Genomic DNA, 13,894 nt, shown 5'->3' with positions numbered 1-13,894 from the left:
CCCCATAGCTAAAGCTATTGGCAGATGAGGGTGGCCAACTTAGGGACCCATCAGCCTCCCTCAACCTCAGTGCTGAGGCCTGGGATGGCAGATATGCCTGCTCTAGAGGCTCTCCTGTACCCTCCCCGTACATGGGTCCATGAGTACCCATTTCACCTCTAAACCCAAACCCCCAAAGGCCTATCAAATCTCCTATCAAATACCTAAGAGGAGATCCAACTTGGGTTATCAGGAAGAACCCAGTTCTTCTAACTCAACAGAGGCTGCTGCTATTGCAAAGACAGCAGGAGAGTCTATGTGCGCAGTGCCCAGTTCAGCTCAACTCAGAGGCAACAGTGGAGGAAACTGTCCTTCCATGGTCTTCTTTTGCCAGGCATTGTCCACTACAAGCATCTTATAGGGACTTCCCACAATGATACCAAGGACCACGGAATCCCTGCTACATTCTGCTACGTACACTGAGGTAGTAACCAGTTATCCTATAATACGATCATCTGGTTTCCTGAAAGACTTCCAAGTCTTCATGGGACCCACGTGTGCCAGTATCAGCATGGCACACACCAATCAGAGAACAAATGTGGTTCATCTAATTGATTAATTAACTCTCTTTTGGTTTCTGTCTCCATAGTACACACACTGTGACTTTCACAAAGATGGGTCTCAAACCTGCCAGTGATGGACACTAAAGATAAAATTCTTGGGGGCTTCCATCCATCATCCTCATCTTCATGGAAAACAATGAAATCTAGGATAATAGCTATGCACCAAAGAGCCAGCTTCCCTCTAAGAAGACCCAGCTATAAGCTACAGCTTGAAGGGATTTCTTGCTGTTTTCTAGCAAGTTGGAGGGGGTGCCTCAATGGCAGGCGGAAGGCAGCATGGACCCAAGGCTGCACAGTGGAGAGAGCCTGGTATTTCCCTGCCCTCTCTGCCATGCTCAGACCTCTGCCCCGGCCTCCCCCAGACGGAGAGGGTGCTCGAGGGGCCTCATACCAGTGTGGTGAACTCGTCCACGCAGGCATTGCGGATCTTTTCTGGGGTTGCAGGGCTGTCTAGCCGGAAAAGCTTCGTTTTACAATCTGAGTTCCTAGCACGAGCTGCACGGACGGCGTCCTTGATGGCAAAGAAGACAGAGGCTGCCAGGAAGAGGGGCGGCTCCCCGACGGCCTGGGTGGACAGAGCACAGGACAGGGAATCAGGCAAAGGGACCCCAGCCCCCACACCTGCAGGGCTGGTGCTGCTGGGAACCCCAGCCGCCACCAGTGGGCTGTACCCAGTAAGGCTGGGAGGGTGCTCAAAGTTCTTCAGGGACTGAGAACATCAACCTACTAAATGGTTGAACCTCATTGGCATATTTCTTTTTAACTCTCACTCCGTGATTTTCTGTGATGACACCATGCAAATAAAATGCACCATTACCAGTTGTATTAAATAATTATATTTAATGGACAAAAATGTCTGACATGAATTTCAACCCTTTCCTCACAGTTACGAGGCTAGAGGAGTCATCTTGCTGCCACTCTGACAGCAACATTTACGGGTACCATAATAATATTTACAGGCACCATAATTGCACTTATAGCATCGTCTAGAATATAGGCATCAAGACAAGCAGGAATTAAACATTTTCTAGCAGAGGTGGTTTTGTCCCCCAAAGCACAGATCAGAAACTGCCTGTATCAAAATCACTAGGGACACTTGTTTAAAAAAAAAATGTGTATTTTATTCCAGACTTACTGGATCCAAATTTCTAGGGATGGGCCCCCCAGAACTGCATTTTTATCATGAGTCCACGGTGATCCCGAGGCACGCTAAAGCATGAGAGTTGATGGCAGGGATCACAGAGTGTCTAGACCCAACCACAGTAAAGTAAACCATGAGGTGAGTAAATGGGTATGTTTCACTGGTCACAAGTGGTCGCCTGTCTTCCTTCTTAGATCTAGGACTATATCAGTCAGCTTACTTGATATTCACCATTTTTTCATCCTTGTTGGGGACAGCGGGGAAATAGAGGATGGCTATAATGCTTCAGGCATACAGATCAAGTTTAAGGTCAGGTATCAGCCCCTGAAGGAGGCAAAGGGTTTACCCCGAGATGTTGTCTCATCTGCCATGAATGGGGGCTATTCTCGTGGGAACTCAGGGAGGAGGGTGTATCCACGGGATCATCTTTAGGATCAAGCATCAAGATGCCCACCTGAGACCCCGATGTAGGTCAGGATTGGATTAAGGAATTCCTCTGAGTGTCCCCAAGGGGATAGCTTTGACCACACGCAGGTGGTGTCATCCCAGTTTTCTTGTTCTCAGGCGGGGACTGCCTACCCCTCCACCATCCTCACCAAAACCAGTGTCAAGCAAGCCCTCTTGTCCTTCCAGACGAACCCCCTGCAGACCCACGGCGGGTGGCTGGAGCCACTCCTTAGCACCTGGAGCCTCCCACAGTGCAGACCAGGCGGCAGCACAGACCAGGGCAGCTGTACCTTGGACGCATAGATGGCCTTCTTGTTGGGGCAGTCGCGGAGCAGGGACACTCTGAACTCAGTGGGGATGTTGCCAAACGCAGGGATCTTATAGGTGCTGGGGCCACGGGTCTGCAGGCTCCCCTCTGGGGAGTAGTGCAGCTCCTCCAGGGTGAAGAGGCCAAGGCCCTGCACAAATGCTCCTTCCACCTGTGGGGTAGGCAGAGACCGTGGTCATTCTGCTTTCCCCCTCCCCAAGGACAGACACTGCTTCCCACATCGGGCACCAGGCCTCACCTGGTGTGGACCTGGAAAGAAGCTGAAAATAGCCCTCCCCAGCCTACCTGGCTCCTGCCCAGCCTGGGATCATCTATCTGGGCCTTCACCAGGTGTTGGTATAGGCAGAGCAAAGGCATTAACACTGAAGGTTAGATTTAGAACTCGTCAGCAATTCCAGAAGGGTCACACCATGGTAGGCATAATTTTTCATTAAAAGCTGCTGCAGGGCAGCCCGGGTGGCTCAGAGGTTTAGTGCTGTCTTTGGCCCAGGGTGTGATCCTGGAGACCCAGGGTCGAGTCCCACATCGGGATCCCTGCATGGAGCCTGCTTCTCCCTCTGCCTGTGTTTCTGCCTCTCTCTCTCTCTCTCTCTCATGAATAAATAAATAAAATCTAAAAAAAAAAAAAAAAAAGCAGCTGCAGCAGGTGGAGATGTTCGCTCACATGTTGCCACTAGGGAAACGGCAGCTCCGAGCTGAGAAGCAGGCTCCCAGGCTAACGGTGGCTGAGTGTCCCTCGGGGGCCCATGCACCTCCTTTGTGCTAAGTGGGACCACGCACTCGCAGGCAGCCGCATGAGACGGGAGGGATTTCTTGGAGAGCAGATTCAGGTTTTTAGAACTCCCAGCCCTGCCTGCCCCTGGGAGTAGGAGCGCCCCCCACACAGGGCACCTGCCACGCTCCACCGGCCCACGCTCCACTGCCATTTCCCCAGCCTCCCTGCTCACCATGGACCCCGGGTGCCCCACTGCCCAACAAGTGTGTTCTCAGGACCAGGTGCCATCACCTCTGTCTGAGGCGCCGGGCGCAGTGCTTGTCTCTAGGCGGCGCTCCTCCAGTGGTTGTTCAGTGAATTGATAATGCACACAGTGACTAAGGACTACGTTTCTGCATACTCACTAATTGTCCATTTTTGAGAAATACACCTGCTGTTTTCTACCAGAGCTCAGTACTTCAGTTCTTGGTGCCCACCTCTGTCACCTGTTTCACCAATCCTACCCAACACTCCCATATTTTCCAAAAGTGATTTTCTTCAAGCCACCCCTGTATTCCTCTTGCTTGAACCCATGTCTTTTGCCCTAGTGACCCCCAGCATTCCATGCTTGACAACGCTTACTTCCTAGAGGACAAAATGCGTCCTGGTGGAAGAAGAAGGAGGAGGGAGAAAGTCCTCAGACGCCACTGCCTACACACCATCCTAAACTCAATCTCCATTCCACAGGGTGCCCCTTCCAATCTGTATGTGCTTTTGGGTGTGTAGGAGTGTGTGTACACCCAGTGTCTTCACCATTCATCATCTTGTTCTCTGAGGTCATGAGTGTCCTTTCCAGAATCTACGTTAATGTGTCTTCTGCCTTGAGAGTTGGGGATGCTCCCCTCTATCTAACTCCTGCTGAGGGAGACTCACATGGTACCATGTTGTTCAGACCTGCTTTAAGATGACATTGGACAAAATGCATTGGCTGGTGACCCTGGGAAAGAAAGTGACATACTTGTGGCCAAGTCCATTACTACCCTAGTCACCCACGAGCCTTACCTGTCCAATATCAATGGCAGGGTTCAGACTGGAACCAACATCCATGACAATGTCGGTACGGAGGTTCTACAGTAGGTGGGGAAAATAAAAAGCAGTGTGAGAAGAAAGGAATGTGTGGGATGATAGATGGGTGTCGGTGACTCTTATATTATTGTGTCAACACAAATAGCACTTTCAGAAGCAGAGTGCCCCAGGCATGCTCCAGCAGGGTGTTGAAAGCACTGCCAGCTGGCACTGGCATCGTCGATGCTGAGGCGTGATGTTGGGGCAGCTAGGCAGGGGATGGCAGAGGCTAGGCCTTCCTGAGTATCAGAGGTAACTGCGCACACATCCACGGATGATTGGGAAGGCTGGTTCCCAGGTCCCTGGACTCTGAGCCTGTGTCTGGGTAGATTGTGTAAGAAAGGAGGTAACAAGCTATGTTCCAAGGGCTTATTCCAGCCTGAGCCCTGTTTTTGTAGGACCTATGTGCTAATAATGTGTTTGCATTTTGAAATGACTGACAAAAATAAAAGGAATGTGGTGTGACACATGGAAATTATATGCAATTTACAGTCAGTGTGCACAAACCACATCGTAGGGAAACACAGCCGTGCCCATTTATTTGAATACGTCTGTGGCTGTTTTCCTGCTACAGTGATAGGGGCAGAGTAGTTGAGACAGAGTCTTTGGGGCCCTGAAAGCCTCAAATATTTGCTTCCTGGTCCTTTATAGGAAGTTTTCCAGCTATGATGTCAGACATTATTTTCCCAGCCAGAAAGTGTCTCTATCGGTTCTTGGCATTTGCAATTCACTTGTTTCTCCTCTCTTTCCCCTAACTTGGTACGAAGGCTTCGCAAACTTCTTACTTTGTGATCCCCGGTTAAGCAATCGATCTCCACTTCAGAGCAAGCCACCCCATAGGAGAAGTAGTGGAAGGGATTCCCCGAGTTAGTCTCAAAGCTGTAGCCAAGGTTGGGTGTCCTGGGGGAGAGAAAAGAAAACACAGCGGATGTATTAAGATGAGCACCCTCCCCACTCCCAATCTTTCCCTCTCTCTCCCTCTCTCTCTCTCTCTGTCTCTCTCACGTGTGCACATGCAGCTTGACCCACAAAATCCTAAGACTCCAAGGGGGTTTATTTTTTCTTTCAGCTGTTCTTTATAAAGTCCAGGTGTTTTTAATATTTTGAACCTGTTAATGAAATCCAGGTGTTCTAGAGCATTCTGCTTCACGTCTGCTCAATTTTGCCCATGGACCTTATGTGCGTCATTCTATGCAGCGAGCGGCATATAGTATCAGTGTGCTGGCCTTGACATGGTAAAAACAGGGGACATGTTTGCCCAAGCCCACAAAGGACACGAAGGACACATTCCAAAGGATCTGCGGAACTAGAATTCAGGGTCTCAGAACCAGAGATCCTGCCCATGTTGCCTCCTGGGCTGCTCACCTTTCTCCAGGTGAGAGCTGAGGTCAGCATCCCATGCCAGCCTGGGTGCATCTCTAACCACTGGCCTACATTACTCCTTGGCTAGTGGCCCCTTCCCAGTCTCAAGAAATGATCTGACAAAAGTGTTATCTATAACTGCTCTCTTATACTTTGTTCTTCTTCAATCCGGAGTTTCTTCTACAGTTCCAACTTCACATGAGTCATACATGTGTGTGCGTGTGCATATTCTAGCACCTGGAACTTGTAGTCCTCCACACCTATGTTTTTCTATGCATGACACAGAAATAATGTGAGCTGATGGGATCAGAATCTGCATGAACACAAAACCAGCACAGAGCTGAGGGAAAAGTCTCCTCCCAGGAGAACCCACCACCTTCTTGGACCTCTGATTTTACCATCTTCGCTTGGGTGTTCTTTTATATTACCCAGTTTTATCAACTCTGAAAGTGAAACAAGAACATCTGAGAAAATCTGTACTCGTGTGTGTTGGTGCAGGTTGAGTATCACATAATCCGGGAAGCATTGGCAAAACATTATTTGGCCTAAAATACATATTGAACTATTTCTCCAAACCCATTGATCTGTGAAAAAAAAGATCCTAGTTGAACTTCCCAGAGAAAGCTAGAACATTATGGGTGATCGTAAATATAATCACATTCTTTTTACAGCCTCTGAATCACATGGGCACGGTCCCTAGCTCTTCGCGCTGCTACTGAATTTCTAAGCAGCAGAAGGGACATGCTCTTTTCCAAATCTCACTTTAAGCTCCCCTGAATTCTGCATTTTGTAACAAGACCATGTGCTCTAAATCCTCCTGTCCTCCTTTCAAGGGAAAGCCTCCATGAAGAAATCCAGTGCATAGTACAGAGTAACACACATGGTAACTCTGCACACCAGACACCCCTGGTTCTAGGAGAACCCCAAGGGAGGGGTGGCTGGTGATGGTTCCACTATGTTATTAATGAGGAAATAGGCCCAGAGAGAATCCCTGATTTCTCCCAAGTAGAATAGTACACTTCAAGGCCAGAACTAGAACACAGGTCTTCTGATATGATGTTTTTGCTTCCTTGGCACACAGACAGCGATGCTGGGTATTTTAGGGCATCTTTAAAGTGAAATTAGCCGAAGTCCATTGAAGAGATAAGAGTTTTGATGGAACTTCTCTCTCCTGACCAAAGGCTGAGAGCATTCGGTGCTGAGGGGACTTCAGGGGTTAGGATGACAACACATGGTGAGGTGGTGAGACCAGCACTGTACTTACCTATAAAACCCAGTCGCAGACAAGCTCACTGTGTTCTCGTAGGCGTCTATGACCTGAAGAGAGGAGACAGACAACAGGAAGGGCTTAGCATGGTTTCCAGAATCCCTGATGCAGCACTGAGATTTCATGAATTCACCTTCCTCATCCGGAAGCTGACTGCATACCAGTGGCTCGGCTCCCACTTCCACAGCTTGCCTCACACGATCATTGCATGAGATGACCGCACTGTACTCTCACCTGGGCTAGGTCCCCACACTGGAAACCTGGGCCCTAGGGCAGCCTCTTAACTGGTCTTCACCCTTCTATTAGCCTCCCCACCCCACCGGGGAGCCCAGCCCACCACAAAAAGCGTCCTAACGTGCCATACTGCCCACATCACTCCCCTACTCTAGAGCTTTTGATGACTCCCCATTGTCTCCAGAGCACATGCCTGACATTCAGGATCCCAGTGTTCTCTCCAGCTTCATGCTGCACACAATCATGGCCATGCCAGCCAAACTCAGCTGTCAACTCTGTCCCAGCCCTTCCATGTCCCCACACCTCTACGCTGTCATTCATGCAGTTCCTCCACTGTATCTGCCCAAATCCTTTTTTACCCTCAACGATCAGCTCAAGCTTGCCTCTCTGTGTCCCCATGCTGAAATATAAACTACCAAAATCAACCTAGATTCGTGTGGTATTTACATGTGCAGTATCTGCGAGCGTGGGAAGGAAAGGTCAGTCACATGAGGCACAGTAAGTGAGGAGGTCTGAGAGAACTGGCTTATTTTCTTTAAGTCTATTGAGGGAAACTTGTACTCTCCAACTGGGTCATGTGTGGGCTCACTCTGTATGTTACCACTGTGCCCACATTTCCTACCCTAACTCTGGGAGATGGTAAAACTAGGCTGCCACAGAGATATCTGCTTGTTCAAAGACATGCAGCCTCCCACCAGAGAGAGACAACCTTGTGGCTTCCCTCCAAGGGTTCCTGACACACCGGCCTCCAAACCAGAAACCAGAGAACTGGAATCATTCTTGTTACGAGTGCTTGCCTGTCACTTCTAAAGCCACAGGAATGATACAAACTCTGGGTAATGTCTTTCTCTCCACTTCTTCACAGATGGAGCCTCAATGGACCCAGACTCCAGAGCTAGAAGGGGAAGTGCTGTTAGGGGCAGCCTTCTGACAGCAGGAGGTTTGAAGAAAACCAGGCTCATCAAGATTGAGGACAAGTGGAGTGAGGAACCAGGCCAGAGGCAGCCCACCTTTTGAAGCTCAGGACAGCCAATTCTCCAGTTCCCACAAGGCTGTTAAGATCCTGTATCAAAATTTTCCCTCAAGGGCCTTCCCTCAACTATGAAAACCACAGAGAAGGGAGCCCAGCAAGGTAGAGAATTTCCTTGGCCTGTGAAACCATACAGACCCCCCACAGCTTCTCTGCCTATGTGACTAGATCATGACCCTATTCCTGCTGCAGTAGGGACAGAGAGCCAGCCTTCAAGGTCTCTCATTTCCGAAAGCAACTTGGATCACCTCAGACTTACCCAATCTTCCCAGGAGCCACTAGGATTCTTTTTCTTGAAGGGCTCCAGTCTTTTCAGGATGGTCTTACAAGCTTCCTAAAAACACATCCACCACATAGTGGACAAATTAGTCTTCTGCATTTCTTGGCCCAGGTGAAACCCCAAGGGCCTTGGCAAGGCTACCTCCAAGTAATGCTATGCCCAAGGTGCCACTCATATAGGCTTGCCACCCTCTTTGGAATGATGGAGAGCCAGGGTGGAAGCCACAGGACCCTGCCAAAGGAACCAGCACTGGCCCTTGCTGGGAGAGCACCCAATTCTCTGAAATATTTGAGTGATCCCAAAGGAGGTGACTTTTCCCAGCAAACTCCTTTGTTAATTACATCCCCCCACTTCGAAAGAGAAACAAGCAGGTCTGACCTGGCCACCTCCCAAGTCGAATTCCAACCTCAGTCCATAGTCTTGTGACCAGTTCTAACACTGAGGAGGATGTCTTTCCAGAATGCCTCTTGTAACCCTCCAAATTTCCTCCCCCTCCTACACTCATCCTTCTTGGCTTCGATGGGAGCCATTGTGGCTCTTAGGCCTCTCTTTCAGCTTGGTGTCAGGAGGAACAGCATTCTCCTGGGTAAGAGAGCCAAAGGCATGGTCACAGTCAAAGAGCCTACAAGGACCCTTCCAGCTCCTGTCCCAGAAGGCCATCTGGGCCCAAAGCCCTGGGCTGGCCGTCAGCTCTGCTGGCTGCCCAGTCTCCTTACATAGACAGCCTGTCCATTGATGTCAGCGCTGACGGAGGCGGCCGTGGGAGAGGTGTTGGGCACAGTGTTCGTGCTTGTCTCACTGATGTAAATCTTAGAGGTAGGGATTTTCAGAGCTCTGCTGGCCACCTGGGAAAAGAGACAACATCACCCTCTCAGGGAGGGGTTAGCATGGGACTTGGCTGCCTTCTACCCCCAGGACAGATTCAGGGCTACTGTTAAAGGCAACAAAATAATTTTATGAACTATAATCCTTTTGAGACTGAGATGTTCTCATACCTGTCTCAATCTGAAGCAGAACTTCATGGAGTGATTTTGTCAGATAAAACAAAAATTCATAAACCTAATGGTGACTAACAGTACTTTTTAAAGGTAACCTTGGCTTTTTGGCCAGTCCGTGAGCCAAGCAGGGACTCTAATCCAGTTCCAGTACCTTAGCTCCACTGAGTGGGGAAAGCTGACTACCTTTACAGACACAACATACACACTTATACACTGTTGGGGAAGGTCATCGAAAGATGTGACCACCAGCTGACCCGTGAGCTGGACTTGGGGATCAGAGGCTCACCACTTCCCTGTCCTTGAAATGTGGGTTCTGCTTGCTTTTCCTGCTCCCAAAGGCTGCTCCAAGGACACGGCCTCCGAGGATGATGATGTAGGGTTGAGAACACCTGCACAGTACCTTGACTAAACCCAATTAAGGCCTCTCTCTATGTATGCTTTTAAGACTCAGTGGGCAAGGGCAGGGATCCATCCATCTTGTCAGCACTCAAGGCAAGCCTCTTATGTAAATTCCATTTGCTTATTAAAACTGTGACCTTACGGGACACCTGGGTGGCTCAGCAGTTGAATATCTGTCTTTGGCTCAGGTCATGATCCTGGGGTTCTGGGATCAAATCCTGCATTAGGCTCCCTCTGCCTGTGTCTCTGCCTCTCTGTCCCTCATGAGTAAATAAATAAAATCTTTTAAAAAAAAAATGTGGCCCACCAACCCAGGCTTCTTTTTTTTTGTCTCCCCACTGCCCTCTGAGTACAGAGGCCAGTTTCAGATCATACCTGGGAAGCTTCCCAGGAGCTTGCAAACCAACACAATCACAGAGCCCTAGAATGTTGGTAACGGACGTGACATCAGTGGCCACCCAGCCAACGCCTTTGCACAGATTAGGAAATAGAGACCAAGAGGAAAGAAGACTTGCCAAAGGCCACATGTAAATGGGCAGCAGAGCCAGGACCAGAGCTGAGGTCAGCTTCTGCTTTTGCTTCTTCTCTGTGCTTCTGCTCGGTTTCTCACATCATCCCTGACCCAGAGGTCTCGGTCCCAGAGAGGGCTCCCAGCCTCCAGGTTGCTCACCTGGACCATCTTGGTGTGTAGGCCTTGGCCCATCTCAGTGCCCCCATGGGTCAGCAGCACAGAGCCATCTGTGTACACATGAATCAGGGCTCCTGCCTAAGGGAAGAGAAGGATACACAAAATTCAGTAAATCCTAACTCATCTTGAAGCTTGGGACCAACAGTGCCAGAGCCCAGGAGAAAGAGAACCAGCAGCAGTGTTCTGGATAGAAATCTTAAACTACAACTAGAGCAGTGTAAATCTCGTGATGTAATGATGTAGCCCCTCAACAGCTGGAGAGGTTTTTCCTATTTCTCTTGGTGTGCCTCCCATCCTCAGAGGGAAGGAGGTCAAATGTCTTTGTGTCCACTCTACGGATGAAGCAATAGGATCAGAAAGGCAGAGTAGCATCTGTAGCCCTATAACCCAGAAGGGTAAGAAGTAGAAGTTGATCCGAGACCTCTGAATCCCATGCTGCCCTTACCGACCTGTGCCATTCTGGACAAACAGGGATATGCAAGTTCAACTTCATTTAAACAGCAGAGAGCCCCTCCACGCAGCTCTGCTACCAGTGACAGTGGCCCTTCCCTTGCAATGCTGCACACAGAGGGGAAATGCGGCCCCAGCCCAGTGGAGAGGGCAAAATTACACAAGGCATTTACCTGATTCAGAAAAGAAAGAGTGAAGCTTATTCCAAACTTGGTAGGAATTATACACAATCCTCTCTTCTTCCAATAATTCTCCCTGGAGAAAAAAGGAAGATTCTCATAGAACCTTCTCCATCACGTTTGTGTCAGCCCACACATAGTTTCAGACAACATCTTTGCAAAATTGGAACAAGGCATCCTTGGAGCTGCCCACACAGTACTTATCATACCTCAAGTTGGGTAAGCCAAATGAGAAAGGTGGGATTTGGGTTCTGAGTCTTTCTGCACAGTTGAAGCAGGGCCCACTCCTGGACTTGAAAGTATCATCACTTCCCCCAGTGTGGAGTTTAGATGGGGTCAGGGTTCCCTGGTGATCTTGGACTCTAACTGTCCCAGGGACAAACTGTGGCTCAGTGATGATCATGGTAACACCTTCTCTGCACTTTCTATTTGGTTTCCTGGGTAACTCAGTGAGGAAACAGAGCGAGTGTAACTATCCTCACTTTGAAACTGAGGCCCAAGTTGATGGAGTGATGGCAAGATCACATTTAGAGACTCATGTTAGAGGCAGGTGTATACCTGTGGGGTTCTGAGTCCTGGACCCATGTGCCCCTATGGTGGATGGATGTGTAAACACAAACCATACTGATGAGCTGTGATGCTGAGGGCAGGCTGTAAGCCCATCTGCCCCCCGGGCTCAACACCATTTCAGTATATTAAAGAGATGCTTACGAAAGGGGGAAGAAACTCAGCGTCTTCATGAGGTACCCGTTAAATTATTAGCCTGGTATTCTGAGTTCAGCAAAGAGGCTATAGATTAGGAGACCCGAGAGAGCACCAGGACATCGTACTCCTCCCCTCCCGGTGCTTACTCATTGAACTTGTCAACCTCACTCTTCCGGGCGTGATACTGAGAGCTTGCTAGGCATTCCTCCCAGCACCTGGACAAGGTGAACCCCTCAAGCTTCTGGTTGAAGTGTGTCAGGTCCCCTTCCTTATACATGTTTTTCCTCCGCACCTTTGCAAGGAGAGAAACACTGAAGACTTGCTGGTGACAAGGACAAGGGGGCATAACCCCAAGTTTAGCTTCCCCTCAACAGCACCTGCCTCTCCTCTGCCCCCATGGGAGATGTCCAAGACACAAAGCCACAATCCCCTCAGGGTAGGTTAACCCACTCTGACCCGTGCCACCAGACTCCCAGCTTACTTCCTCTGCAGGCAGCCCACAGGTCATTGCGACTTCACTCATCCAATACTCAGCAATGAGCATGCCCTGGGGCCCCCCAAAGCCCCGGAAGGCCGTGTTGGAGGGCAGGTTGGTCTTGCAGAGCCGCCCAGTGCCCCGGATATTGGGTATTTTATAGCAGTTGTCCATGTGGAATAGGGCTCGTTCCATTATCTGGAGCAGAAGGAATCAAAATGGGAGACAACAGTGGGCACATTTCATTGGCGACAAAGGGATTTCAAGGGCTGTACCCTCTGTGTCTTTCCCAGCCCTGTTGGCTCCTCGGGCCCACGTTACTTCTTCCCAGGTGCTGCAGCACAGGACTCCTTACTGGGCTCCCCGCCTCTGTGTCTCTCCACCCTCCAACCTATGCCTCAAACAAAAATATAAGGTCATTTCAGGCCAACCACTTGCTTAAAAACGGCACTCAACTCTCTTTGGAGCAAAGTCCATATATCTTTCAGCATGGAATTCAAGACTCCTTACGACCTTCCCCCCGTATGTTTCTTTATCCTCTTTTTTGACTATATGTTCCTCTTACCTGATGTGCCCTTCCTCAGCTTACCCACCTACTAACTACCATTCTTATTCGGCTCCTCCCTGGGGAAACCCTTGCCTCTTAAAAAAATAATAATAATAATAGGTGATTTTGTGGATTAATTTTAAAGTACTTTGTATTCTCATTAGAGTTTTATAGTAAACAGTTTCAAGAGTCAAATACTGCTGCAAGGTTGTGTTATGCACAATAGCAGCTCCCACTTTCCTTCCTTCTACTCCACTTAGAGTTCCCATAGCTCATTCTCTATCAGCGCTTTACATTAACTTTCATATCTCTAAATAACGTCTTACACTGAAACTTCTCGATGTTTTTAGTTATAGACTCTTATATTGTTTTCTTGTTACAAAAAAGGCGATTTCATTCCCACCTAACCCCCTTTCCCCCAAAACACATCAACTTCCTGTCCCCCATCCTCCCTGTATAATTATATTTTAATCTGATCAGCAGTCAGTTTGATATCATCCTGTAAACATACTGACAGCTAAACCACATAGTTATACTTGATTGCTTCTCTTTTTTTAAAGATTTTATTTATTTATTTATTTATTTATTTATTTATTTATTTATTTATTTATTAGAGAGCATGAGCAGGGGGGAGAGGGAGAGGGAGAGGGAGAGGGAGAGGGAGAAGCAGACTCTTCTCTGAGCAGGGAGCCCAATGTGGGGGTTGATCCCAGGACCCTGGGATCATGACTTGAGCTGAAGACAGATGTGTAACTGACTGAGCCACCCAGGCACCCCAACTTCTCTCTTTCTTGATAATATCCCCCTGCCACCCACCACACTAGAGCTAATAATTATCTTTACTTTTTCATTTTCTTAGTTTTCTATGCAATTATTACTAAGTCAACTTAAGTTTTCCCTAGTGCTAGAAATCTGTTCTCAGTATGTTTGAACACTTTAGACT

General features: G+C 48.7%; 1 protein-coding gene across 3 annotated transcripts in view; it reads right to left on the bottom strand.

The window, feature by feature from the left end:
• Positions 1 to 13,894, bottom strand: part of XDH (xanthine dehydrogenase) — a 60,044-nt gene that overhangs the window by 1,941 nt on the left and 44,209 nt on the right. For all 3 annotated transcript variants that reach the window (XM_077843692.1, XM_077843693.1, XM_077843694.1), the window contains 11 exons: positions 12,411 to 12,602; positions 12,076 to 12,221; positions 11,219 to 11,300; positions 10,578 to 10,673; positions 9,227 to 9,355; positions 8,490 to 8,564; positions 6,964 to 7,016; positions 5,123 to 5,237; positions 4,275 to 4,340; positions 2,481 to 2,669; positions 994 to 1,167 (listed from right to left, as the gene is read on the bottom strand). In XM_077843692.1, the coding sequence (XP_077699818.1) occupies positions 994 to 1,167; positions 2,481 to 2,669; positions 4,275 to 4,340; positions 5,123 to 5,237; positions 6,964 to 7,016; positions 8,490 to 8,564; positions 9,227 to 9,355; positions 10,578 to 10,673; positions 11,219 to 11,300; positions 12,076 to 12,221; positions 12,411 to 12,602 (1,317 nt within the window). The remainder of the gene's footprint in view (positions 1 to 993; positions 1,168 to 2,480; positions 2,670 to 4,274; positions 4,341 to 5,122; positions 5,238 to 6,963; positions 7,017 to 8,489; positions 8,565 to 9,226; positions 9,356 to 10,577; positions 10,674 to 11,218; positions 11,301 to 12,075; positions 12,222 to 12,410; positions 12,603 to 13,894) is intronic.

The sequence above is a fragment of the Canis aureus genome, chromosome 12 (assembly GCF_053574225.1).
Source record: "Canis aureus isolate CA01 chromosome 12, VMU_Caureus_v.1.0, whole genome shotgun sequence".
NCBI lineage: Eukaryota > Metazoa > Chordata > Mammalia > Carnivora > Canidae > Canis > Canis aureus.
This window is presented reverse-complemented; position numbering and strand designations above follow the sequence as displayed.